General features: G+C 41.9%; 2 protein-coding genes across 3 annotated transcripts; both read left to right on the forward strand.

The window, feature by feature from the left end:
* Positions 1-37: 37 nt before the first annotated feature.
* On the forward strand, positions 38-7192 carry enpp5 (ectonucleotide pyrophosphatase/phosphodiesterase 5). Of its 2 annotated transcripts, none has more exons than XM_054618296.1 (4): positions 38-125; positions 1732-2622; positions 2844-3020; positions 4865-7192. In XM_054618296.1, exons 2-4 carry the CDS (start codon positions 1755-1757, stop codon positions 5266-5268), a joined length of 1449 nt encoding a protein of 482 aa, XP_054474271.1. In that variant the 5' UTR covers positions 38-125; positions 1732-1754; the 3' UTR covers positions 5269-7192. The 2 variants fall into 2 exon arrangements, with proteins under 2 accessions (XP_054474271.1, XP_054474270.1); XM_054618295.1 differs by lacking the exon at positions 38-125 and adding an exon at positions 150-233.
* Positions 7193-8131: 939 nt separating this feature from the next.
* On the forward strand, positions 8132-22760 carry clic5b (chloride intracellular channel 5b). Its single transcript, XM_054618620.1, has 6 exons — positions 8132-8806; positions 18583-18692; positions 18786-18911; positions 19557-19663; positions 19890-20071; positions 21235-22760. The coding sequence occupies exons 1-6, from the start codon at positions 8258-8260 to the stop codon at positions 21397-21399; spliced, it is 1239 nt and encodes a 412-aa protein (XP_054474595.1). The 5' UTR covers positions 8132-8257; the 3' UTR covers positions 21400-22760.

A 22760-nucleotide genomic window follows, 5' to 3' on the forward strand; every position in this document is an offset into this window, starting at 1 on the left:
GAAAGCAGGCAGGTTAACAGGCGGGGCTTCTTCTTCTTCCTCTTTCCGGCTGTTTACCCGGCTGTTTACCGCCTCTGTGCGCAGCCTGCAGCGTGAGGCGGGCCTGTGCGGGATCCGGTGACACGGTGAGCTCACTGAGCTGCTCTCCGGTGCGTTTCTTCATCTAAACGCAAAAAGAAAGAAGAAAAACGCACACGGAGCGCGTCGTTTCCTCCTTCAGAAGACATCTGTGGGCAAGTTGCTATTAAATGTTGCGTTTGCAATCCAATGACGTCACTGATCTCCTGTGTTATTATTATTATTATTGTTATTATGATGACCATAACAGCACCATACACTGGTTATTGCATGGTGATGTCATGGTGGAGATATAAAGCTGTGTCACTCTGAATGTGTTTTTGTTTTTTTGAACACTCTTATGGCTGAAACTGATCATTTGCATTCATCACTAATGTGTTAGTCTTATGAGACACTGATGCATGATTAAATCTTGAATATGTTGTCCCAAGTGTGACATCCTGAAAGTGCTCAAAATACCAAAGATATTCAATGTGCAATATAACAAAACATAATATTGGAGGAGATCGAACCAGCCAATTTCTTGGCAATGTTCATAAACTAGAATAGTGATTGTTCAGCAGTTATTGGCGGTGACATTTCTATTGTGCAACTATTCGATTATTTGATAAATTGAACCAAAAAAATATCACTTGATTCAAAGGCGTTTGGTTAAAAATGGCTTAATATTTTTTTTAAATCAATATTGCCAAGATATCTCTGTATTGCACAGCAAGTGTATGTTAACAAGGAAGTATGTGGACACTAGAGTGAAGTCGGTCGGCCCCTGAATGTTACACCAAACTTGTGATTGTCGAAACATGTGATTTTATCGCTGTGGTCTTTAAATGCGGAAGTGAGGTGGGTCACGGGTGTTAGGAGGCAGAAGCGTTCCCCAAACGGTCACCACGAAGAACCAAACAAACAAAGTACTGCTGAATGAATCATCAAGTATTCGGTCAACAGATGAGGATGACAGGGTGTATTTTCTTCGTCCTACATGAAAGTGAAAAAAAAAGAGACATTTGAAGATTTTCTACAGTATCAATGGAGCAAAGCAAAGGCCAAACAAAACAGCCTCAAAACATGATATTATAGTATGTGAGCAGGTTTGTCCCATAGACTGTTTACAAGAAATGGACATAGTCATTGTGACATCTCCATCGGTGTGTGCTCTGACGTGTTGAAGCTTCCAAGATTTTGCGGTAGCCGTCTTGGATTACAGTTCGGCCATGTTGTTTATTTTGCAACCAATGAACAGAGGTTAACATATTTGGTAACAGCAGCAGCAGCTTCCTGTCAATCACAGTAAGCCCGCCCTAAAGCATACCCTGCTTTATGGTCTATTGACTCGAAATGGAGCATCATTTACTAAATGAACATCATGCTGTATTGAAGACTTGAAACCATAAACTCATGTTTACAATGTTTACTGAGGGAATAAATCAAGAGAGAAGTAGAGTCATTTTCTCACAGACTTTCATAGAATCTGACTTCCCTTTTTGCAACCAGAGGAGTCGTCCTCCTGCTAGTCAGTAGAGAGAATGCAAGTTTTAAAACACTTCCGCATTGGCTTCACTCGGCAGAACCGGAGATTGGGTCCATTTACTTTTTTTTCCCCAGACAAAAAGGGGTTAATGGCTCAGCCCCACTGACTTCTTCCTTTTCTTGTAGGTTGTCTCGTCACACACCACACAATGCTGGGCTGTCTGCTGCGAGGAGGCTGCGGTCCTCTGGTTCTCCTGTGGGCCCTGATGATGCCTCTGGTCTCCCCTCATCGCTTAAACCAACATGGGCGTGGGAGGGACCGGCCCAAGCTGCTGCTCTTGTCCTTCGACGGCTTCCGCTGGGACTACATCGACCGAGTCCCGACGCCCAACTTCCTCAACCTCATCGAAAACGGCGTCATGGTGGAGCACGTGGAGAACGCTTACATCACCAAGACTTTCCCCGACCACTACAGCATGGTGACGGGGCTGTACGCCGAGACGCACGGCATCGTGGCCAACGAGATGTACGACCCCGTCATGAACCGGTCCTTCTCCATGGAGACGGACAGTATTTATGAGTCCCGGTGGTGGGAGGCGGCGGTGCCTCTGTGGATCACCGTCCAGAAAGCCGGAGGGCGGAGCGGGGCGGCGATGTGGCCGGGGTCCGACGTGAAGATCCACGGCGTCTTCCCCAACCGGTTCCTCCCCTACAACGCCTCGGTCTCCTTCGAAACCAGAGTGGAGAGCATCATCGAGTGGTTCTCCGCACCCAAAGAGGAAGCGGTGGATTTCGGGGTTCTGTACTGGGAGGAGCCGGACGAGAGCGGCCACAAATACGGGCCTGAGAGCTCGGAGATGGACAAGGTCATCGCCGGGATCGACGAGAAGCTCGGCTTCCTTATCAACGAGCTGAAGAAGGCGGGTCTGTACGAGATGGTGAACCTGATAGTGACCAGTGACCACGGCATGGTGCAGCTCTCACGCGACAAGATCATAGAGCTGGACCAGTATGTGAACCGAGAGCTGTACACCTGGGTGGACAAGAGTCCCGTGGTGGGAATCCTGCCCAAAGAAGGTAGCACTTTGAAACATCTGTCACATTCAGTGCAAGAAATTCATTTTTGTTCGGCGAGAAGATCTGTCTGATAAATATGAAGCTACTACTACGAGAGAATTAGCGTAGCATAGCATAAAGACTGAAAACAGGGGGAAACTGCTAGCCTTCGTCCACTTACCAGACACTCTTAAACTCACTCATTAACGCGTTGTATGAATTTATTCTCATCCGTCTTGCAGGAAAGCTTGAAGAGGTGTACAGCCTGCTGATGGATGCCAACCCGAACATGATGGTGTACAAGAAGGAAAACATTCCCGAGCGCTTCCATTATCAGCACAACGTCAGGATCATGCCCATCCTCATCGAGTCCAAGGAGGGCTGGACCATCATGCAGAACAGGACCGGGCCCTTCATGCGTACGTGTTCAAAGCTCATAAATATAGAAAGCTGTGTGGGGACAGTGTGCTGGTTTGTAGCTGTGCATGTTGAACAGGATTCTTTGCAGCTTCAGTGTGCTCTATTAATAGCTTCACAGGAGCTCATGTACCAGCTAACAAAGAAAGTCAGATTCTGTGTGTGGGTTTGGAAGTTTGTCTGACGCCTCCTCAAAGTGCAATTATTTAAAAAAAAAAAACCCCAAAAAAAAAGAAATCTCTTCATATTAGAGATCTTAAAACTGTGTATCTGAGCTTTTCATTTCAGCCAACCAGCTCATTTTCCTGTTTTCTCAGTTGAAGGCTTGTTAATCAGTAAAATCAGCCGGTGGCGTCCGTGTCTGGAAGGAAAAACCTGCTGACTCTCAGTCCGCACTGATCTGCTAGATACGTGTAGTGAGACACGTATCATAAGTTGTTTCAACTGTATAGTCAATTTGATTCATGAGAGATCAATAGGCCCGGACGATGAAACTACAGCAGTTAGTGTCTGCTTCTCAGAGCTTTACAGTGAAGGCACTCAAGTATATTAGTGTACAGACCCCAGTGTGCATGAATCGCTGCAATGCTCACTTATTAATGATTGTCATCGCTGTGTTTTTTACTGGACCTGCACTTCCTGGTTGCACCATTATGAATAATTACTTTCTTACCCTGTTTACTTTAACAGAAGACGGTATAAAACAGATCATTTCAAGCTTGTGTTTTCTGAGTTGATGACATTTCACGTCGGGTGTATTTATATTATGTTTTCATTATGCAGCATCTTTGAGGTCTAATTAAGTTTTTAAATGCATTTCCTCCCTTCATAATTTTTTTTGCAATTTTCAAAAAATATTTTAAATCCTGCATTGTTTACACCCATGTTAACATGCTTCCCTGATTAGTGGAATAGTGTGGAGCCATTGGCAGGACTGTGTATTCTCATGTGTGTGCACAATACAAACTAAACATAAAAACTGAGAAAATAACTCCTTTCAAGAAACATTTCATACCAAATATCAAAACATACATATATTTCTCCTCTTACCTTTAGTGCTATTTATCAAACTAGATTGTTTTAGTTTTTGTGTGAGTTGCCTATCTTTGGATAGATCAGCCGTAGCGATGTCTTCTTTTCGGAAAGTCAACAGCAATGTCTTTCCAGAAATCATGACCCGCTTACTCAAGATAATCCACAGGTCCTGAGTTTCATGTTGGAACTCTAGTCGAAGGAAAATAGTCCCTATATGAAACTGTTTTAGCTTTTTTTTTTTTTTTTTTTTTTTTTTTTTTTTTTAAATGTGGGCGCTTTGAGCACCACAAGCCGAGTGCCACATAGTCCCGTTATATTAGAGAGAAGGCAAACGTCTCTGAGGCCGATATCTCCAAAACTAGGTAATGTACTCCAAAACAATCTAGATTGATAAATCCGTAAGAGGAAAAAAAAATATATTTTTTTGATTTTGGGGCAAACTGTCCTTTTAAGTACTCAATTACGTAGTTCAACCAACTTATGCAGCATTAATAAATCATATTGATTTCACTCACAGCACAATGTAATGGCACTGATTCATTTTAGGAGCAGCAGTTAGCCAGAGTACGCTTTCATCAAAGCTCTATGTGCCTGGGTGTTTCTGATTTAATTTTCAGGTTTTGCTCGTGTGTTGCTGTGATTGACTTGGCAGTAATCAGTCAGCTGGGACAAAGAGTGACGGCAGCAAATCATGAGAGAGCAGCAGAGCCAGATTCCATAAATCTCTCTCTGGAGATCTCTGGATTATCAATGCAAGAGTAATTAACATCAAAGCATTAATGCAAATGTGTGTCTTGTCTTCTCTCTCCAGTTGGGAACCACGGATACGACAACACCCTCCGCAGCATGCAGCCGGTGTTTGTGGCCCATGGGCCGGCCTTTCAGCAGAATTACGTCAAGCCCTCCATGCGCTCCGTCGACCTTTACCCTCTCATGTGCCACATCCTGTCCATCCACCCTCTACCCAACAACGGCTCCCTCCTCAACGTACAGGACCTGCTGTCCCAGGAGCCACCTCCGTCCACGCCCAGCGCCCCTCCCAGGGTCCACGGCTACTCCTACGCCCCCGTGGTGGGCTCCTTCCTCGGCGTGGTGATGGTGCTGGGCTTCCTGGTGGTCTACATCAAACAGGTGACGCTCAAACAGCTGCCCTCGCTAAAACACCGGAGCAGGGAGATGTCGCAGCCGTTACTGCAAGAGGACTTGCACCTGTAGCTGGAAAAAGGGAAATGATGGAAGGCGTAAAAAAATAAAAGAAGAGGAGTTATCGCTCCCCAAGGTAGTCCGCTCTGCCCAGAAGCATCCCTCCCAACGCCTCCCTTACACGGCTAAATGCTATTATGCTGCTCTTTTTATCAGTTGGAGATAAAGGGAATCCGATTTAAATCATGTGCATCTGGCTTGCTTGAGTGTGAGGGAAGTGTCCGGGGTTGTTGCTTCTGTCGCAGGCTTAATCAAGATTAATAAACCTTTACATGGGCTTTATAGTGGCTTTGCTTTGATTGTGAATTTTACCTAATATCATCTCGTCATTTTTCATTGTCACTTGATCAGTAAAAACTTTTTTCGCCTGTGATTCTAGAAAGTAGGAACTCTTGTTGGCCCAAAAAAAAAAAAAAAAAAAAAAAAGGACACTCGAAGAACGTTAAGGTGTCAGGATGCTCGAAACAAACTAGTTCGTCTGAAGGTGAATCCTGAAAGATAGAGGCTGAGTTCTTCTGCATACTTTTGACCTTTATTGTCAAGACACAGAGGGAGGGATCCAGATAAAAATATATTTATCTAATTAGCACTTTTCAAAACCAGATGTTACAAAGTGCCTAACAGATGCTATTCAACAATCCAAACACTGGTTTTTTTAAGCATCCTGACACCTTCACTTCCCAAATCCACAGCAGTATTAACCGCTGTGGATTTGGTTTATTCTGCTTTTTCAAATCTATGCAAAATAGATTTGAATGTCATAAAGTATAGAGACGGAACGAGGCCTTCTCTTTTTTTTTGCCGCCAATTGTTCCACTTGTGGTCCGAGCACTGAATCATAAGTTACTTTGAAATACAAATGCTGTGATTAATCAGAAAAGTATTCAAAATGAATTTCAGGAGGTCGACATGGGCGGTGTTATTCTTTTAAATGTTACATGGAAGCAGATGTTCCACTAAAGACTCACTCCGTGTGCCAGGCTACTGCTCATATAGGTAACCCCATTAGCCAATCCCATCACGACTTTGCTCTGTAGTAGTCAGTCGCCATTTGCCTTTTAACGTAGTGGAGAACATTTCTCTAAAGGTGTGCAATAGTTTGTGTGTCAAGTCTGTTTTTTTTATTTTTGTTTTTGTAGATTTTGTGTTTGGAGGACATTTTTTCTGTATAGATGACCGTGTTTGAGCCTCTTGTTCATATTTCATAGCCATTGCCATTTGTTGGTGTGAAATGTAAAGTGCAATTGCTATTGGTCAGTATTTCATCATTGGGATTTTAAAAGGGTTTTGATGTTTGCTCGGTGGAGAAGACTTTTTCGGCATGACTTGCAAAGAACTGTTCCCCTGATTTGCACTAAAGGATCGAGATGAGACAGAACGAAGGGGCAGTAGCTGGATGCTTTTTAGGTCATGTATGATTTGCACTTCTTGTTGGTAGTTGCTATTTGAAATTATGAAGAAAAAAAAAATAATAATGAGGTGCCTCTTGCCAAAAAGCTTTATTTCAATTTGTATAATTATGGGAAGTTAAGTAGAATCCAAATCTGCAAATAAAATTCTTCTAATATTTTTGCAGAATCTTTTTTCAGCCCAACGTGTGCTTTTAGATGCATTGACAAATACATGTGCTCCCCCCCAAAAAAAATGACAGACATCATTGTGATATGTGACACTTTTTACTAAATTTAATTTCCGAAATTGAAAGCACTTTTATGGAAATTGTTAATTTTCTGATAATTGAATTTTCCCCCTGACTTAATTAAATGAAATATATCCAGAATATATTAAAAATAATAATTTGAAATTGTTTGAAAAGAACAAAATGATAGATCAGGTTAATCTCAGTTGATTATTAACTTGCATTTAAAATACTGATAATTAAAATGATTTACAAATTAACTCTTTGCCATGTTGATGCAATTAAAGACTAATGTGAAACGGAGCAATTTGTATTTTATTTTCTGTTTGTGTGCATGTGTTTGTATGAGACCAGGACCTTTTACGTTTTCACTTTCCTCCCATAGATTCACAAGAAGGAGGCCAAACAGTTCAAGAGATTTAATTCTGAAGGCTGGAAAAAAAGCATATTAAAATAGTACTAATTATATGGCATTAATAAAGGATCAGAAGTTGTTAGCACTAAGGGACTGTACAAACGCTGTGTGAGCATAGAGGGCAGAGCTGAACCATGTGTTTGAAAAAGCAAGGCCCTCCTCAGCATGAGAGGCAGTTACTTTTGGACTCTCCCATTGAGAAAAATGTCTCAAAAAGATTTAACTAAATATGTACAACTGATCTCATCAATAACTAAAGCAGGCAAAGGAGAAAGAATAGTAGAATAATGATCTTTGACATAATGCTGAATATAAGTAGTCGTCCGTTAAAGGAAGAGCTTTTAATTAAAAGGTTATTAATGAATTAACAAACGGGGCATAAGCAATATATGTATGTAAAATGTAATATAAATATGTGGTGCCTCCCAGTAATCACATTATCCTCCCAAAAAGAAAAATACACACCCTTCCCCCCTTTAATAATTTCCATACAGTCCCTCAAAAATTTTAAAATTGAAGTTTTATACCATCACAGCAAACTAATGTCTTGCTTCAAATAAAGTGAACTAGTCCTTTCAAATCTTTGATTGTGATTTATTACAAATTAAGAAACTTCTGTTCTCTTGAAGTAAAAGAAAATGATAAATTACTTTTAAAAAAAGTAGGTCAAGTGTGAAAGAAAGTCTGTTGAGGTGTTGCATTTAAGCTGATGTGTCCTCACCTCTAGTGTGTCCTTGAAGGCCTCAGCTTCTTTGCATAAATCACTTGTTAACTTTCCGGATCAAAGGTCTCCTGTGAGTTATCGCTGGAATTTGCCCGAACGCTCAGTCAGTCAGAGGCAGGCGGACTGTGAGCCACATCCAGATCTCCTCCAGCTCTCTACACCTGCAGATCCACCAGAGAACAACACAAATACAAATAAATCAAGAACCCAAAGCCAAACAAACATGGACAACGTCTATGACACAGTGGATGAGGGAAGCGCGCACCAGGAGCGCAGAGATGGAGCGGAAAGCCCCGAACGGGAGCCCGAACACCAGAGCTCAGGTGAGGCGACGGTGCGTCTGGACAGCGAGGTGCTGGTCCACACCTCCGCGGAGGGAGAGCGCAGCTCGCCGGACTACATGGACACCAGGGACGAGGTCAAACGGAGCAGCTCTTCCTCTTCACCGGAGCCGGAGCCGGTGGTGGAGGAGGAGGAGGTGGTGGAGGCGCACGGAGGATCCAGGCGCTCCTCCTCAGCATCCTCCGAAGCACCTGGAGACCCGTGCGACGACCCGCCGGTCCAGGAGGAAGATGAGGCGGGAGATGAAGAGCTGGTGATGTCTTACACCCTCCAAAGCACCGACACCTCGCCGGAGGAGACCGTCGACTACAGCCTGAAGACTCTGGAGGAGGTCACTCTGGAGGAGGTCACTCTGGAGGAGGTCACTCTGGAGGAGAGCAGCGCTGCGCCGGCGGATCCCAGCCAGCCGGACATCTCCCTGTTCGTCAAGGTGAGACATGGATCAGGCCACCCAGGTGTGCTTCAGCATTACACACAGCTGCTGGAAAGTTAGTTTTAAACTCAGCTTTATATCAGATTTTCCAAAAAGCCATGTTGTCTGTGGAGCCATCACTATTTAATCATATTCTAAAAGCTCCTGATTCTTTAGTTTTATGATTGGTTACTCAAAGATATTTTGTTGGTACTAAGTAATAGTAATAGCCTCACGATATACTCAATGTACCAAAAGCAAGAGTACTCATTATGCGTAATGGTCCATCACTGTGTACATCACTGTTGTTGCAGCTGGTAAAAAAGGTGGAGCACATTTTTAATGACTTTATATGCTGCTTCTGAATTTATGCCCTGGGGAGCAATAAAGTGTTATCTTGACCTATAAATGATGAATCGTTATTGATTTGTTAATTGTTTTATTCATCAATGTGTTTTATTATTTCTTAATATTTATTAAATGTAGTGGAGTTAAAGTATAAAGCTGCAGAAAATGGAAACACACTAACTAGTTAAAAGCTTTACTGAAGTACAATACTTCGGTAAATGTACTTTGTTACTATCCACCGTTTGACTCATGATTGACAACTGACATGTTCTGCATTTTAGGGACAGATCATTGATTATTGTATTACAATATCTGCCATATTCTGTATATGTTTCATATTAAAGTAGAGGTAATATATTGTGTGACATCGTTCCAAAAGTCATAGTCACAAACATGACTAAAACACATTAGCGTCTGAGGTCATATGATCATAATCAAATAAAATAATCTGGAACAGTGACTGATATGCTTAAGACATTTCACAAAGATCAAAATCTGAATAAGTTGAATTTGCTTCTTAAGAAATTTGACTTTGAGGATTCCAGCTGCAGGTCATATTAAGAGCTAGAAAACATACAATAATTAAAACCTACAGCAGGAATATATTTAAAACAGATCAGAACTAAAAATGAAGTTGGAAGAAGAGATAATACTCAAGCACTTTAAAAAGGAGCCTTACTTCTATGGGAAAAGCTTAACAACTTATTTAATGTATACACATGGTTGACTGTGGAAGTGCCTTAAAGCTGCATTCTCTCTACTGTCCATCAGGGGGCGACTCCTCTGGTTGTATAGAAGTCTATGAGAAAATGACTCTACTTCTCTCTTGATTTATTCCCTCAGTAAACATTGTAAACATGAGTTTATGGTCTCAATCTCTAGTTTCAAGTCTTCTTCAATACAGCATGATGTTCATTTAGTAAATGATGCTCCATTTAGAGTCAAACAGACCATAAAGCAGGGTATGCTTTAGGGTGGGTCTACCTTGTGATTGACAGGTCGCTACCACTTTAACCCTTTCCACAGTGCGTTTTCAGTTCATGAAAGTTAGTTGTAACATTTTTGGGTCACCTAAAAATGTCTTATTCAGCGTCACAATGTACTTAGATCTCCCGTGTTACTTCTGGTTGCTTAAAAAATAAATTAAAAAATAAATTAAAAAAAAGATGGCGACAGCCAGAGCCCTAAACTCAAAGCTTCAAAACCGTATTCCACATTCCAGTGATGTAAGGATGACTACGTGTACAGTCTGAGCCTTACTTACTTTAGAGGTTGTTTGATCAAACTTTTTGAAGCATTTATTAGAAACAAATGTACTATAACAATAATTCTAGTATTAAATAGAAGTATAATTAGAAATATATAGTACTGTTTCAGTCAGACATGTGAGAAGCAGCGATCTCTTGTTTCAGAGGCTTTGTCAGTGACTTTAATGTGGAGGCAGCCTGATGTAATGATTAACTGGTTTACAGTACGGCCATAGAAACCAGGGGTGAACTCCATGCCTAAGCAAATCCCACTGTGTGTTTTGCTGGTTTTTTTCTCTGATAGAGCTGGTCTGTGAGGTGGAGGCTGCTATCAGCACACACACAGGGGTCACTTTGCTGATTGGGCAACAGAGATAGAGAGTCAGTGGGCTTGGCTCAAGGAGCTCTGTCTGAGCTCAGCAAAAGGCCCTCGTAATAAGGAACGACAGTCGTAGTTTGTGTTAAATCTTAAAAATCATCTTTGCATTATATCAGTGAAGGCTGTGGTCGGGTAGGAATGCGTGTATGCAATCATCGAGATGAGTTGCAAACAAACACAAGTGATTGCTATAATCTGACCTGGATGATGATTTTGTGAAGTGATCCAAACTTCCTCCCATAATGTGACAGGAACTGGGGCTAACTCCAGAAACAGAATTAGCCTTTAGCTTTGCCAAATCCAAATTTTCATGGATATCTTCAGAACATATTGGATGTCCATTGTTCTTCTTAAAAAGTCAGAAAGAAATCACATTCTTCTGTCCTGTAGATGATTTTCACCCATTTTCTTGAAAAACATGGGTGGGATTTGGGATTAGAGATATGCTCTCTGGATGTCGTTATATGACAGTTATGATAAACATGGAACATAGTTCATCATGGAAGTGACAACATACTTGCCCCCCCCCCCTTCTCTGCACGCCACCCCGCCCTCCATCCTATCCAAGCCGTGGGCAGATTTCCCAACAGTTTAATCTTCAACAATCCCCATAAACCAAACCGAGCTATAAAACAGGGATAGTCAACGCTGAAACCCTTCGCGGCTCCTCCCCTTCTGTCTGAGATAAAGATGGTCCTTGCAGAATAGGCCATCACTACTACCACTTATTAGCATTGTCTGATAACAACTCCATTTAAGATAACACAACTGGAGAAGATGCTTAAGCAGTCACTGAACGTTTCTATGGACATATAATCATATTACTAGAGTCTGTTGTCACTGATTTTCCATCTCACAGATCACAGTTAAGACAATGATGACACTGTATTGATCGTAGAACGTATGATATTGGCTGTCACATTTGTAAAGTGTGTGCGACACAAAGTGGAGAGTTCAAACCCTCCCCTCCACTTTGGCTCCGGAAAGATACAAAATGCCCGTTACTGTTTGATGTTCAGGTGAATGATTAGCCCAACAAGTCAGTGATTGAGCTTCCTTTTGTCTCAAGAGGACACAAAAAGCGATGACATTTTCTTTTCTAAACCCTTAATGGTTTAATGATCATCAAGGTTTTGGACATTTGGGGAAATACGCTTGAGATAAGGAGTGATATTAATGTCCTATCTGAATGGACAGCTACAGCCAGCAGCCAGTTAGCTTAGCATAAAGACTGGAAACAGGGGGAAACTGCTGGCACTGTCCAAGTTAACAAAATCCACCTAAAGCACCTTGAAAGCTCAATAATTAACCTTTATAGAGTCTTTAATATGAGTGTGAGCAAACTTCTCAAACTAACTGAATTACCCACTATTTCTAACCACATTTGATATTTACATAATGCAATTTTAGAGGAATAAGTAATCAAAGTTTGCATCAAGAGGGCATCAAAGATAAAGATGATGCTTCCTTTCTGTTTAAATATTTAAAAAAAAAAGGTGTAGTTCATTTTAAATAAAGAAATGTGGAACCAAAAACTTGCCAGACTATTTCTTGGCCTTTGGACAGAGCCAGCCTAGCTGTTTCCTTATGCTAAGCTACGCAAATTGGCTGCTGGCTGTAGCTGTACATTTACAGCCGATACAATGCATTCAAGTAATCGCGCCTCTTCCCTTTTTCACATTTTGTTGCTAAAAATAATTAGAATTCATTTTTCCCACATTATGACAAAGCAAAACATCTTTAATAGAAAAAACTGAAATATCATATTTGACACATTACCCAAAGGCTGAAGTCTGTACTCAGCTTTGACAGCATGTTTTGCATACCTGGATTTGGGGATTTTCCTGCTACGTTGGGTTGGATGGGGACCGTCCATTTCCTGGAAACTCCAGAAATCTTTGATTGGGTTCAAGTCCAGGCTCCGTCTGGGTCACTCAAAAGGACATTTAGATAAAGTCCCTCCTGCTTTGTCTTGGCTCTGTGCTTAAGGTCATTGTCCTGTTGGAAGGTGAACCTTCAGCTTGAGGTTGCCACCACCAGGCTTCACCTTTGGGATGGTATCAGTGATGAGCGGTGCCTTGTTGAGTTGAGTTCAGGTCAAACAGTTCAATCTTGGTTTCGTCAGACCAGAGAGTCTAGTTTCTCAGTCTGAGAGTCCTTAAGGTGCTTTCATGTGTCTTTAAAATGAGGAGAGGTGTCCATGTGGCCACTTTCTGCCATGAAAGCCCAGATCCGTGAAGTGTTCTTCTGGAAGTTTCTCCCATCTCCACACAGGATCTCTGGAGCTCAGCAAGTGTGACTATCAAGTTCCAGCTCACCTTCTCTTACCACGAAGGCCCTTCTCACTCTGGGAGAGTCCTCTCTGTTCCAAACTTCATCCATTTCAGAATTACAGAGGCCACCGTTCTCTTGAGAACCTTCAATGTTGCAGATTCTTTTTTTTTGTGGCCTTCTCTAGAGCTGTGCCTCTACACAATCATGTCACTGAGCTCTGATTGCACCTTGTGGCTTTGGTGGTTTTTGCTCTCATATGCACAGCTGAGAGACCAGAACAGCTGTGTCCAAAGTTGAATTAACCACAGGTGGACTCCAAGCGAGAGAAGTGAGAGGCCCCTGTTTTTCAATAAATTTGCAACATTTCTAAAATCCTGTGTTCACTTTGTCATTGTGGGATATTGAGTGTAGATGTCAAACTATTGTTTGACATCTACACTCAATAAAACATAAAATCAACTAAAGTCAGTGTCATATCAGGTGTGCAATCAGCTGTTTTAAAATGCAAGAATATACATTGTACACATGGAATGAGGTTTTCCATTTATTGATGCCAAATTTGAAACCTGAAGCTGAAAAGAAAGGTCATTATCATGTGTTGTTTTCATTATGTGGATCCTGTGAGGCCTATTGAGACCCTGACTTTGATTAAGACCTCTACAAATAACACATTTAGAAGGTATTCAACATGTTTCCTCATAAACACTGATAATGAACTCTCCTAGCTGCACAGTCATTGGTTTGTGCTGCATGTTGGCGTGTCAGCCAGGAGAGGGGGCTGCTCTATAAATAGAATCATGTTTTAAAAACTAGCTGGAGCCTTTTTCTTCTCTTTCTCTACTTTCATATGACTTTCAAATTGACAGATGATGAAAGATTGTATTCCTGGTTAAGGAGTAAACATTGATTGCCTTCAATTTATTGAGGGAGTGCTGATGAAGATGATTTTCGCAGACCTGCTTTATTTTTTGTTGCCCTACTCAGGCCTTTTTTCCGTGAACCAACGCCAATTCTTGCCTTAAAACCAAAGCCAAGCATCAATAATTCACAGAGGAGTCCTCTCCAGGTCTCCTGTTGGTGATCAAATATAACCTGCCTCAATCTGCCAGATATGTGAAGATGCATTAAATATAAAAAAGCTGCTGCTCAAAAAAAACAAAAAAAAACAAAGAAAAATGACATAAATACCACTTTTGGTGCCTATTACATTTGTTATTTGGAATTATGGAATTATATTTGGGGTTAGTATGTGATATAGCTGGAACAATCAACCTGATCTGACTTTTAAAAAGCAAACACACAAGAAAGTGAGGTGACCAGTTTAGGAGATACTAGACAGACGGATAGGAGGTGATGGTAAAGGTGTGTGTGTGTGTGTGTGTGTGTGTGTGTGTGTGTGTGTGTGTGTGTGTGTGTGTGTGTGTGTGTGTGTGTGTGTGTGTGTGTGTGTGTGTGTGTGTTAGAGGGGAGTTTGGTTGCAGCAGTAGGAAGAGAGGGATGGGGCTCCACCCCCCGGGTTATAGACTGACACCTGTTCTCCACTATTTGTGTCAGTGAGAGCTAGCTCTGCTCTCCATCTGTGTCTAAATCAGAGCGTGGGTCTCTATCTGCCACCTGGACAGGACACTAACAAGGAAGACGACCTTTGCAGGACCCAGAAGGTGACGAAGATCTTGAATCAGGGAGTGAGAAAAAAAAGAAAAAAACAGCTTCTAAAGGGATCACCAGCAGTGGAGATAATCTCACAGAAGATATCTTGTTTGTTGTTCTTGAGAATGTAGACCTTTCAAGGATAAGCAAAGGACGTTAATTACAATAAAAAAAAGAATCGATTGAAAGCCAAAACCAGGCATCATGTCCACAAACAGTCAAGACAGAGACCCTGATATCGAGCTTTTTGTGAAGGTAAGACACAGACTAACTTATGGCTGCAGTATTATTTCTAAAGTTCTGTTTTAATGGAAGATAGAGACAATATATGAGCAGGACTTCAGTGCATTGCTGTGTGTTGTGGAAAGCTTGTGTAACTCAATAGTAGAGGTAGAGTTACAGTGGAGCTGGCACTCGGCTCTCTATGTTGACCCAGGATCGTTGTGACAGTGATACCGAAGCTGCTCGCTGATGTGGGCAGTCAGTTTTTATTCTGCTCTTTTATATTCAAGTATCCCTGACGCTGTATTTGTTTTTCTGTCGCTGATCAATAGATGCTCCAGATTATCTCCCCCAAAATAGAGCAACCATGGTACAAGTGCCAGTTTCAAAGTGCCGCCCTTCAGTAGATACGGCGGTGTGCTTTCGTTCTCCACAACAAGATGCACTTGAGGCCCGGAGGGAAATGAATGTTAGAGGCAGATGAAATATACCTGAGGCAGGTGAGGTGGAAGGAAGCAGGTGGAGGATGCTAGTTGCTGGTGTGCTGCCTGGATGCACTGACCCAATTAGCTATGTGTGGAGGCCGCTTTCAGCCGATCCGACTCCTTGGAAACCGGTCGGCAGGGTAACTGGAAGTCTACTGACACTCAGCTTGTTCTTTCAGTATATTAAACTCTTATTTATAGAAAGCAAAATGCTGTAACTTAAGAAAATGAGTGTTTTGTCTTACATTTAGGGATGGATTCAAAGCTGTCACTCTTGGCTCAGAAGTGTGCCTCTCTATGTGAGGTGTGATGGCTTCAGACTGTCTGATGCACAGAACTTGAATAGTTTCCATATCTGCAGCCCGAGTATTACATTTTTTCCCCCTCATGCTACAATCTAAGATGTGACCTAGATGGACAGAGAGCTATCCTACAACTCCTTAAATGACCTCAACCCTGCACAATATTTACATTTTTACTGTAGAAAACATATCATGAATCAATATTTCTGGGTTAGCCAATGAAAGAAGGTTTGTTGCATCATGGGATCCAGCATTTTTGGGGAGTAAAAGTTCCGATATCTCATCCTCTGCTGCTACAATTTCAAACTTTCTAATTCTACTTTCTCTTTTTTTTAGTCCTCAAACCTTGTGAAAGTATGATACTGTAATACTTTAAAGTATTTCTTCCAAGTGCTCGTCCATACAGAGATTGTCTCGTAAAAAACTCTCACACATTTTGACAACATTATTCATCAAAGTAGTTTCTTTTCTGTAGTTTCATGCTGTGACATGCTTCAGCTATTTTTTTTAAAAGCATGGTACCATTGTGCAATTAAGTTAAATGAAATGAAAAAAAAGTGTTTTCGTAGCTTTCATAAAGTGCTTTAGAAAATAAAATGTCAAACTGTAAAAGATATAATTTACTCAGATGATTACTCTGAAGCTGATCTTTTGTAATTTAGAAAATATATATATAAACAGGTGCAGAATTAATTAAGAACAAAAGAAATGTTAAAACATGAGTAATTATTTTTGATACCCTGCACAAACTAAAGCTACTGTGATATGTATTCCCATTCAAATGTGTTCTAAGACAAACCAAGAGCACCATAACCCAGTAATAGTAAAGTACACATGTATAAGTATGCACTGTATGCATCATAGTGACCTAGCCTCCACTGGACCCCCCCCCATCATCAGACCTCCAGCGGCTGCATGCGCTCACGCTCCTTGTGCCCACAGGCCCAGTTTGTGTGTGACAGCTTTTGTTCCCCCGTGTTCTAGATGTTGATTGGCCATTATCAGCGTCTGTGTATTGTGTTACCGCTGAGCCTAGCCATAACAATGCACGGGCCGAAGCATCACATGCACTCAGGCCTGCGTGACATCAATGGCTGCTGTTGCATACAGTTGGCTCAGCTACTTTTAGACCGACGGCTCTGTTTTCTGGTGTTTGCTGGGAGCACCGAGGCTACCGCCGGGCACATGTTGTTTATGTAATGTTATGCATGTTATTGGCCGTCTCAAAAATAGAAATAAATGCACTGCACATAAATATATTCATCCATCATTTTACGAATGATTGATGTATTAAATGAAGGAGAATTTCTTCACGGGCAAACCTCTGTTGACCTTGAGGTCATTGCACTTATTTAGCTGTGTGTTGTGGACCTCGCTGTGACTGCAGACCTACAGGGTGCAGACTGACCCTGCACTCTGTGCTCCGTCGGACAGTGAACTGGGTGATGGAATCCCCATGTATAATTCAGCTGGTCCGTGTGGGTCAGGTGTCACTGCTGAAGCTCTGCTGTGTATCCATACATGCCGACACAGGAGTCATGTCTATGAGTGAACGATGGAGAGGAAGTGATTATATCAGTAGTGCCGAGACAACTTTATGAATCCTATTCGGTTACTTTCATGATTTATATAAAGGATTATACGTTCTGGATACATTAATTAACTTTTTTTCAAAACCATTTGGAACAATGTGTCGTAGTCAAGATCACCTAAACCCAGACACAGTGGTCTTGCAGACTGGAAGAAACCATGATTGAATTGCCAACCTTTCAATTGGAAGGTGACCTGCTCCACCTCTGAGCAACAGCTGTTCCAAGAGTAAAAAGAGGACTTTACAGAGGTTGAGACAAAGTCAAGACAAAGACCAAGGCAGGGTTTTTACAAGGTCAAGACCTATACCAAAGCAGGGCGAGACCAACTCAAGACCAATACCAAAGCAGGGCGAGACTAAGTCAGGACTAAAACCAAGGCAGGGCAATACAGAGTCAAGGCCAAGTCCAGACCAGTGAGAGTCCCAAACTACATAATACTTAAGATGAAATGTGGAACATCTAAACCAGAGGCACTCCTCATATTAATCTGAAAGAAACACATATACACATCCCATAAAAACAATGAGGATTCATCTGCATTCACCTCTCATGGTGTGTATCATGATAGATGTCTTAAATGCTTTGCAGAGGTGAATTTTATGTGTGGGAAGTCCCAGCAGTCACAGAAATTATATCAACAAATAAATCAGACCTTTGTCTCTTCTTTTAACATGCAAGACACAGTAAAAATGCATCCGATTCCGAGAACGAAAGACAGATCTCACGTTCTACAACAGTGCTGCTCCACAGTGCACACACCATATAGTTCACGTATAATAATACTGTGTGTGCTTTTTGTTGATTCTGTCCTTTGTGATTTAAGGGTGACGTATTTATGTGCCTTTTGCGTAGTCTTTTCCCTGAACGACCTTACTGGTCAAATAAAAGTCAAAGATTACAGTCAGCTTAAACCAAATATGTATTTAATTGTAAGTAGCAAGGTTGACAACCTTGTGACCAACAACAGAAAGCTGGTGTAACAAGTAGGGTGAACTATTATATCGAATGTGATTATTACTTTCTAGATGAATCGTCAATAAACAGATCCTAAAACAGTGATCAGATGTGTTGTTTTGTCCAACACTCCTAAATCCAGAGATAATCTATTTATTTCAATGAAGGTCAAGGAAAAGTGATACATTTTAGAGCCTGGCACCATCAAGTGATTCTTTTTTTGTTCATCACCTAATCGATTGTTCACAAAATCGCTGTAGCTGTAATGTCAGATATGTGCTGACTCAGCTACTTGGCTACGTTTCCACTATGTGTGACTTGTTTGTTTTGTTTTTTTGCAGGCCGGCAACGACGGGGAAAGCATCGGCAACTGTCCCTTCTCCCAGCGTCTCTTCATGATCCTCTGGCTCAAAGGAGTCGTGTTCAACGTCACCACCGTCGACCTCAAAAGGTCAGGAGAGTTAGGATGCATGGAACGCAAGCATCCGAGCACAAAAAAATAAAGAAACACACACACTACTGCTATCTCTGTGTCTCTCTGCAGGAAGCCGGCTGATCTGCACAACCTGGCTCCGGGAACGCATCCTCCTTTCCTGACCTTCAACGGAGAAGTGAAGACCGATATCAACAAGATCGAGGAGTTCCTGGAGGAAATGCTCTCTCCTCCAAAGTAATTCACCCGGAAGGTTTTTTACAACACACAGTTTACGGTATCGCTGACTACACACACACACACACACACACCCGCTGCTTTTGTCCAGATTTATTTCACTCCAGCGACACTGTTGAAAGGACAGGAAACATTTAAAGTCCAATAAAAGCAAAATTTGTGCCGTATTTGATGCGGGCCGACTTTAACTGATATCGCTGTTTGTTGTTTATGGCTGTTGTAAATCTTTTGTGAATGAGTACGTATGTTTCTCAGGCACACAGACTGTAACTATATGTGCTTTATTGTGCTGCAGCTGTTGTGTTATTTAAGAAAAATCAAGACAGATTTATTGTTTTTTTTAGTTGAGAAGAAAAGAAAAAAAAAAAAAAAAAAATCGGAGCCAGTGTGCGAGCAGTTGCAGAGAAAAACGTCAGATCAACTTAATCTTTCTTTTACTGCCTGTAAAGTTTTTTGCATTATAAATGGACCTCAGTGTGAGAGCGCTGAAGGGGCGGCCGGCCAACTCGGTGTGAGTGTGTAACATGCTTACAGTCTGAGCCCAGCTCCAGTCCAGGTGTTAATGCTATCCAGATGTTTTTTGGGTCTGCCTGCGTCTCTGACTGCCGTCGTCCCCTCCCCTCCCTCCCCTCTACGTCTGCTCAGGTATCCAAAACTAGCCGCCAAGCAGAGAGAGTCGAACACAGCTGGAAACGACATCTTCGCCAAGTTCTCAGCCTACATCAAGAACACCAAACCAGAGGCCAACGCTGGTGGGCTGCTCGGTTTTTTTTGTGTGCCATTTACACTCACATAGTCACACGAAACAGTAAAAAGGAAAATATATGACAGCTGTTTTAAATAAATTCCTCCACTAGGTTGTAGCAGAGTCCAGTATTTGAGACTTGCTTTATTTTGCTGTGCTGCCACCTAGTGAGATTATCACCACACACACTTTTACCCTGCAACATTATTGTGCTTATGTGTGTGTGTGCTTAGTTCTAGAGAAAGGTTTGACCAAGGCCCTGAAGAAGCTGGACGACTACCTGAACAGCACCCTGCCAGATGAGATCGATGCCGACAGCATGGAGGAGGAGAAGGGCTCCAGTCGGTGCTTCCTCGACGGCAGCGAGCTCACCCTCGCAGACTGCAACCTGCTGCCTAAACTGCACATAGTCAAGGTGAAGAGGGGAGCGTAGTCTGGGGGGAATAGTTAGTAATGTTAGTTTGGGTTATTTAAAAGGTGCAGTTTGTAGGATTTGGCGACATCTAGTGGTGAGGTTGCGGATTGCAACCAACTGGAACTTATTTCGTGTGCCAAGTGCATAGAAATACTGTGTACATATGAATACAAGAAAGCAAAAATTAGCATATCGAGAGCCAGTGTTTGGTTTGTCCATTCTGGGCTACTGTAGAAACATGGAGGCCAAATCCATGTAGATATAAACGGCTCATTCTAAGGTATCAAAAACACAACGATATTTTTTTTCCAGGTGATTATACAGACACAAACGAAAAGCTTATGAATATATTATTCAATTTCTGCCAATAGATCCCCCTAAATGCCTCATACTGTTCCTTTACAACCACTGAGAAAAAGTATTTGATTTGTATTATCGGAAATCAAGTACTCATGTTTGAGGCTATTTTAAGGTAAAATTCAAACATGGCATTCCTAGTACCTAATAGCAGAATAAATAAAAAATAACATGGTGTCAAAAGATATTTCCTAGCATTAATATAATCTGTAATCTGTTTTGGTTCAGCACCTCTAATTTAAGAGAGAGCGGTTAGATGGATTGCCATGAAATTTGGTAAAGCCTGACCTTGGTGACCCCCTACACCTCTAGCTCCACCTGCAGGTCTATAACCAGATAACCAGATACCAGTGCAACTAATGACATTCCCATCAGCCTCTCAGTCAGCTGTACTTTGTGTTTGGTGCCATTTAGCAAACGGTTGCATGCTAACTCCTTAACATAGGATGGCATGCTGTTAGCATTAGCGTCACGGAGCAGCTAGTGGCATTAGAACCTTAGTTTTTAGATAATTCAAGTTAATTTGAATGAGGCATAGCACATCTCACCAGCTTCTCTTTCTCCTCTCACATCTTTTTCTGAAAAATTCTCACCACACTCTTGCTAGTGCTCACTTAGTTGAACATGCACAGCGCTTAAAAACACCCAGGGGGTTGTTGAAGGTCATTAACTCCAGAAGATACTTCTTAAAATACCTCCTGGAATAAACTAATGGTACAGTTATAAGTGGATTTTAAATGTCTGACAAATGACATCAACTTTGTCTCCAGTTCACCGTGTAGTAACAGCTTTTCCTTCTCTCTCAGGTTGTCGCTAAGAAGTACCGCAACTACGACATCCCCTCCGACATGTCGGGGGTGTGGCGGTATCTGAAGAACGCCTACACCCGCGATGAATTCACCAACACCTGCGCCGCCGACGCCGAGATCGAGACCGCCTACAAGGACGTGGCGAGGAGATTGGCCAAGTAACACGCCAACCGACCCGAGCTGAAAACAAGATAAATTACTATTTCAACACACATGTGACTGTCCCTTTTGAGTCTTCTTCAGTGGCATTTTCAGGATCCAGGAATATTTTTTTTTGTCGTGTCAGACGTTGCAGATGTCGGGGCTTACAGGCTGCCTGCTGTACGGCTGTATACGGTGTTTCAATGACGGAAACAGACGCGGAAAAGCAGACGTGGAGCGGACGATAAATCAGGCACATTTAACGTAACTCACAGGTTTTAGACCACATTCAAATTGTTCTGCTGTGAAACGTCTCACACAACACTCTCACTCATTGTGTCCCGTCAGTCTGTTATTCATTCCTCACAACATGAAGTTCTCTTTCATACGTCCTCCAACTTTCCGCACGGCCAAACATTTTTTACAAGCTGCTGATGTCAGGGTCCTTCTCTTTATTTATTCCTCAGCCCACAGAAGTCCAGTCTGACTCCAGTGTTCATTACAACGCTTTGATCCATCTGTGATTGATGATTGGCGCTAATTATTTCGTTTAATGTGAATGTTGCGATCCGCAGATTCATTTCGATTGTCACTACTGTAGGTGTTGCTGTATTTGTTTTGTTTCCTCGAGCTTGTACGCATCTTGAAATTCACTCCTGCTTCTGAAAGATTGATTTGAAAGAGAGATGATTGATTTTTAATAGGTTAAATGCTTGATGCTGTTATATTTAGCTAACAAGGACAATGATAGCTTAGAACAAAGCTTGTTTCTGATTCGTTTTTCATGCATGAATCTGTTTAAAATTGTAAGAATTTAAGAGATCCTTTTCAAGAGATGAAAAACCCTCAACTATGTGCCTTTAGTTGGAATAATCAAAAATCCATGCCAATGTCACTGATGGACTCATTCTGATAAAAAATGTATTGCAGCCTGAGCTGAGACATTTGTTCCGCCTCTAGCTATTAGTGTTCAGTGTAGGTATTGATTTTGTCTACAGTTACACATGATTTTTATGAACGGAGAGAGTATTTATTTAGCAGCCCCAATCAGGCCTGATTAGCTAGAAGCATTAGAGCTGCGATGAAAAGCGTCTTCCAGGGCCAGGTCAGCGATGGTCTGGAGCTCTGCCCTCCAGCCCTTCATCAAAAGAGACATTTCCTCCGCATCCACGGAGGCTGAAGTTCCAGAAAAAGTCTCAGTGTCCACGCAGCGGCGGATGGAAATTTGTCTCGGGGCTTATCGTCTTTGGCCCGATGTCAGGCTGCAACTATAGCGAGACTTCCTTGAAGAACCTTGTGTGGTTTGGACAAAACATACGATATGAAATCGGAGCATGATGACTGAGAGCCTTGCTCCACACAAATAAAATAATATTTTCACA

This window comes from Anoplopoma fimbria, chromosome 18 (genome assembly GCF_027596085.1).
Source record: "Anoplopoma fimbria isolate UVic2021 breed Golden Eagle Sablefish chromosome 18, Afim_UVic_2022, whole genome shotgun sequence".
NCBI lineage: Eukaryota > Metazoa > Chordata > Actinopteri > Perciformes > Anoplopomatidae > Anoplopoma > Anoplopoma fimbria.

What these genes read in the sequence shown, in the direction of transcription:
- enpp5 (XM_054618296.1), top strand. Translation starts at nt 1,755, where the DNA reads ATGCTGGGCTGTCTGCTGCGAGGAGGCTGCGGTCCTCTGGTTCTCCTG. An exon ending in GGGAATCCTGCCCAAAGAAG is followed by an intron (nt 2,623 to 2,843) that starts GTAGCACTTTGA and finishes TCCGTCTTGCAG; the next exon opens with GAAAGCTTGAAGAGGTGTAC. An exon ending in CAGGACCGGGCCCTTCATGC is followed by an intron (nt 3,021 to 4,864) that starts GTACGTGTTCAA and finishes TTCTCTCTCCAG; the next exon opens with TTGGGAACCACGGATACGAC.
- clic5b (XM_054618620.1), top strand. Translation starts at nt 8,258, where the DNA reads ATGGACAACGTCTATGACACAGTGGATGAGGGAAGCGCGCACCAGGAG. An exon ending in ACATCTCCCTGTTCGTCAAG is followed by an intron (nt 8,807 to 18,582) that starts GTGAGACATGGA and finishes GTTTTTTTGCAG; the next exon opens with GCCGGCAACGACGGGGAAAG. An exon ending in GAAATGCTCTCTCCTCCAAA is followed by an intron (nt 18,912 to 19,556) that starts GTAATTCACCCG and finishes ACGTCTGCTCAG; the next exon opens with GTATCCAAAACTAGCCGCCA.